Here is a 5,462-nt window from a genome sequence, read left to right as displayed (position 1 = left end):
ACACACACACACACACACACACACACACACACACACACACACACACAAACTCAATTCAGTGTGCATACCTGAGTCTCAGTCTGTGCGGGTCCATGCACACTCACTGCTTTGTTTTTCTGGATCTCTATTCTGTAACCGGGTGGCAAGAAAGCATTGAAGCCCAAAATAAGGTCAGGGTGACCCTGGAAGAGGCGTGAAACCCTATCGATCACACCAGGTGTGTCAATGCTGCAATCCAGAACAAGAAATACTTAGGAACATGATCAAGGTGGTTCCAATGTGACTGGTATGAAACAGCCCTCCAATGCCAATAACAACTACTTTAGCCATCAAAACCCTTGCATAAATGCATTAGTTTTCCATCCTGGTCTGTACAGCTCACCACCACTCAATGCCCAATATTCAGCTATTGTCTACTCCACCATTCAATGAGACAGGCGGGAAACAGAAAGGGAGCTGTGTCACTTAGGAGCTCAAACCCTGATGAACGGGTGGTCATTCAGCCCCTCAAGCCTGATTTGCAGCTCAAAATACATTATGGCTGATCTATAGTTCAGCTCCAATCATCCACCTTTACTCTGTCAACTCCAATAAGAAGCTGTCTTTTTGTTTTTGAAAAGCTGTCTGCTACGGCTCAGGTGTTGGCATTCTTGGCTTTGAATCATAATGTTACAGAGTTAAGTTTCATTCCAGGAATCCAACATGCTTATTGCAAGGGAAATGGATTTTTAAAGTAGCCAAGTTATGTTAAGGTTGTACAGTGCATTAGTGAATATCTGATATACTGTGTATAGTTTTGGTTGCCTTATTGAAGAAAGACTACAATTGCATAAGCAGTTCAGAGAAGGTTTACTCCACTGAATCGTGGGCTGAAGGAGTTATCTTTTAATAAGGCTGGGTGTGTATCCACTGGGGCTTAGAAGAATGACAGATGATCTTATTGAAACATAGAAGAGGGGGGTTGATAGTGTGAGTGTTGAAAAGATGTCTCCCCTAAAATTCTGTTAGGGGAAAGGAACTGTTTAAAAACATTTAAGACTGAGATGAGACATATTTTTTCTCAGTGGGTTGACAGTCTGTGGAATTCTCTTCCCAACTCTTGGTCATTGAATATTGAGCTAGATAGATTGGAGCTTAGATTGGAGAAGTGATCTTGTTGAAACAAGTTGGTCAGGGGACTAGACAGGGTGGGAGAGACTAGAACTAGGAGAGACAGTTGAAAAATAAGAGCTTTTCCACTCAAGATGGAACTGAAGAAAATTTCTCTCAGAGAGCTGGGAATCTATAGAAATTTCTTCTCCAGACAGCAGTGGTGGAGGGTCATTGATTATTTTTTAATATTGCGTTAAATACATTATTCCAAAGAGTCATACTGAGTGTGAAATGGTAACTGTTTCACTCTCCACTGATGCTGACAAGCTTGCTCAGTTCATCTAGCACTTTGTTTTAATATCGGATTTTTCTTTAAATTGACGTTAAATCAGTTCTTAACTGACGAGGGGGTCAAGGCTATAGGGGTAGACAGGAAAATAGAAACTACAATCAGAGCAGCCATCATTTTATCAAGTGGCACAACCAGTTCAGGGCGCCTTGCTTGAGGAGAGGTAGTGACATCAAGGTAATGTCACTGGCCCACATCAATGTTCTAGCATTACGGGTTTGAATCTCACTACAGCAGATAGTGAAATTTGAATTCAATAAAATCTGTAATTAAAGAAAGCTGGTCCAATGTGACCATTGAAATAACTCCACAGGAGCCAGTATCTATCAGCAAGTCACCCTTTATGTATTCATGAACAGCCCTTGACTCTACTACTGCCTTATTCAGTCGGATACCAGAGTGTCAGTTTTTCTGACACTTGCCTTTTCATCTGGGAGCAAGGGCTCCCTGACTGGGGCTGGTAACCTGGTTCAATCAGGGAACGCACACTCTATGAGGTCCAGCTGGCTGACCACATTACAATCACTACTGCCATGTTGATTTTAATTGCTGTAAAAACACAACTGGTTCATTAATGTCCTTTAATGAAGGAAATTTGTCATTCTCACCTATTCTGGCAGACACGTAACTCAAGGTCCTCTGAAATGGCCTAGCAAGTCACTTACTTCAAGGGTATTTAGAAATGGCAATAAATGTTGGTCTTGTTAAATTTGTCACAACCCATGTAAGATTGAAAACCAATTTACTCAGGTATATTAAAAAAGGGCTGACAGTGGAGAACTGAGGATGTGCTACATGGATTTTCCGGTGAGGTGTTTAATGCGGTCTCATCTGTGTTGAAGATCCCAGGAAATTCTTTGAAAGAATAACAGGACAGTTCACCTCAGTATCCTGGCCAACACTTAGCTCTCAGTAAGCATCACAAGAAAGAGATTATTTGATCAGTAACATATTGTTGTTTAGTGCATCTTACTACACTTGTCTCCTATACCACAAAAACAGCTACACTTCAAAGGCACTTCATTGGCTGTAGACTGCATTGCAATAAAATCAGTAAGCGCTGGGGAAATTCAACAAGTCTGGCAGCACCTGTGGAGAGAAAATCAGAGTTATTTCAGTTCTGATGAAGGGTCACTGGACTCGATACGTTAACTTTGATTTTTCCTCCATAGCTGCTGCCAGACCTTGAATTTCTCCAGCAATTTCTGTTTTTATTTCTCATCTCCAGCACCCATAGTTCTTTGTTTTATTTGAGTGTTTTGAAATGTCTGATCATGAAAGGCACAACATAAATGCATGTTTTATTTATTCCAATTGCTATGGATTGTCAGTGCCCACAATCTTTAAGGGAATGCCTGGCAAGCTGCCTAGGGTTTCTCCATTACAGCTTCCATGATTGTGGGATAGACATCCCCAGGCTGCTGTTGGTTTGAGGGAAGGTACACATAGCCTTTCACATACCTTTGTGATTTAAATTCCTTCATGATGTCAAGAAACTCATTGTAAACGGCTGGGTTGTTCCCAAATTGCATCTTAACCTGGTCCAGGTACGACAAGGCATCTTCCACCTGAAAAGCACACTAATAACGCATGAGGTTGTATTAACAGGATTATTCAGCACAAAACAAAAAGCACCATTCTATTTTTGTACAAAACCATAGAACACATTTAGAATCCTATGACCCTCCATGATGACTGCTACTAAAGCTTAAAACCTGGTACCTGGCTCTGGTTCCTGCAGCAGGAAATAAATTTTAGGATTATTTTATCAAGGTGCATAAAATAGTTAAAAGGACCAGACTGTGTTTCACCTGACAGATTACTTCACTCTAGGGAAAGAGCTGGAATCACATGAAGAAACTGGGTGAAAGCAGTACAGGGTTATTACTTAATTAGTTCTTCAGGGACCAACGAACAATTTGTCAGCTCTTATAGTGATTGCTAATCTCTATATGTGCAGATGAGAGCAGTGGCAATCATTACATCTTATATTCAAGAGTGATAAAATATACTTAAAGAGCCAGTAAAATTACAGTCAATATGATTGATCTCCTGAACAAGTTTCAATCATTCAAAGGACTTATAGAAGAATTGTCCAGATTTTTAATTTGGTTGCTTTGCCCTTCTCAGGACATGGCTACTTATGGGTCAAAGAGTGTTGAATCACCATGCTTCAGGCATTATGGATGAGGGGTACAAGGCAAGTACGATGAACCAGATAGTCTTTTCTGCCAGGCATGCTATACTGAAGCCTGCATCATGCCAAACACTCTATCAACATTAAACAACCCAGATGTATCATAATTGTGCACACTCTCTCAATCACCCACACGGCAAATACATTCTCAAACACAAATCTCAGTCCAAGCATTTTTCTTCAATATATTCTGAAATTGTCAATGCAACAGTTCCATGCCCCTTTGGGACCAAGTGCAGGAAGTGCCACCTCCACTTCAGAGAGTTTCTGACAAGGGAATTGAAACAAAACATTATCCAGTTTTTAAACAGTATAATGATTGTGAATTCCCTTTCAGCTTGGAACACACATAGTGGCCTCCCCTAAATTAGCATCATTGCTGGTAATGGTTGTCTCATCACCAGTTACACTCACCGTATCACCTTCTCTCCAACGGGAGGTTTCTCCAGACTAGCATTTACAAAGTACTGTAACAAGATGAACACGAGCCACTTGTTCAGTGTTTACTCAGAGTGCACAGGGAACTTTTCACAATGACCACTTCTTCAGCACTCATCCAGACTGTGCAGGTTCACTGAGAAGTTTGCTTCTTATCCGGGGATAACACAATTCCGAGCATATTGGTCAAATCTAACATTAAACTGAGACGGATGTTGTTATTCCTGAAAATTCAGAACATTCGAGTTTTCCTTTACTTACTTTCACTGGGGACAACCAGCTGAAGACCTCGCCGAAACCAGAACAGCAGCCCCTGGTAAATGTATTCAGAGGTATGGTGGGAATAGACACTGTCACAACACTATCAGAACACAGTATATTCCTTTAATCTGTCAGTCAGTCTTACCTTGAGCCTCTGGAACTGCTGTTGTTGGGCTTGTTTCTGCACTGCAAAACTCTGAGCCTGAACCTGATGGTTCATCTGCTGAAGATGGGCCTGAATCTTGGCCATGGCCGCTCCTCCACGCTGGGGTATTTGGGATGGTGGAGGTTCCAGGTCGGAGCCTTGATTCACCCCAGGCATCTATTGGAGAAAGACAGAAAATGAACTTTCAATTGAAGGGCAGGAAGGAAGAAAGAGGTATGTGAGGGAGTCGAGAGAGAAGGGAAGGCAAAGGCTGATACTTTTCTTAGATTAAACACAAGGCTTTGCATGAAAGAAGTCAACTTTGCAATGAGAGATTGGAACCTTTGTTATGTTGGTGAGCTGTAGCTCCTCATTCCTGCTAGACTCACATCTCAAATGGCTGCCTAAATGCAGCACAACCAGCCCAGATTCTCTATCAAGCGTAGGATCAGTTTTCTGTGCTCACTGAACATAGTCTCCTGACTCTAGTCAATATCTCCATATCAAGTTGACATGGCCTGACCGCATGACAATTGTACCCAAGGGACAGACATGTAGTTATCAGAGATAGGCAGGAAACGGGTTTGAGGTTACCATCAGAGCAGCCACCGTCTTATTATATGAAGGAGCAGACTCAAGGGGCCGAATGGTCGTATTCAAATGTTCAAAATGAGTACCGTAACCGTTACACAGAATTAACCCTGTCCCCACCAGTACTGTACCCCAATGTTATACACAGTGACAGACCCATCCCCACTGGTACTATATCCCAGTATTATACAGTGTCAGACCTGTCACCACCAATACTGTACCCCAATGTGAGACAGAGACAGACCTGTCCCCCACCAGTACTGTACCCCAATGTTATACACAGTGACAGACCCATCCCCACCGATACTGTACCCCAGTGCTATACAGTGACAGACCTGTCCGCACCGGTACTGTACCCCAGTGTTATACAGTGACAGACCTGTCCCCAC

The 5,462-nt window shown here is 42.2% G+C and overlaps 1 protein-coding gene across 1 annotated transcript in view; it reads right to left on the bottom strand.

Moving 5' to 3' along the window:
- The window catches only part of LOC125486445 (paired amphipathic helix protein Sin3a-like), a 16,511-nt gene that overhangs the window by 7,180 nt on the left and 3,869 nt on the right, over positions 1 to 5,462 (bottom strand). Inside the window, exons 3-5 of the mRNA XM_048613954.1 lie at positions 4,483 to 4,659; positions 2,903 to 3,009; positions 69 to 228 (exon numbers count right to left, since the gene is read on the bottom strand). Of these exons, the coding sequence (XP_048469911.1) occupies positions 69 to 228; positions 2,903 to 3,009; positions 4,483 to 4,659 (444 nt within the window). The remainder of the gene's footprint in view (positions 1 to 68; positions 229 to 2,902; positions 3,010 to 4,482; positions 4,660 to 5,462) is intronic.

This window comes from Rhincodon typus, chromosome 29 (genome assembly GCF_021869965.1).
Source record: "Rhincodon typus isolate 14 chromosome 29, sRhiTyp1.1, whole genome shotgun sequence".
NCBI classification, from domain to species: domain Eukaryota; kingdom Metazoa; phylum Chordata; class Chondrichthyes; order Orectolobiformes; family Rhincodontidae; genus Rhincodon; species Rhincodon typus.
This window is presented reverse-complemented; position numbering and strand designations above follow the sequence as displayed.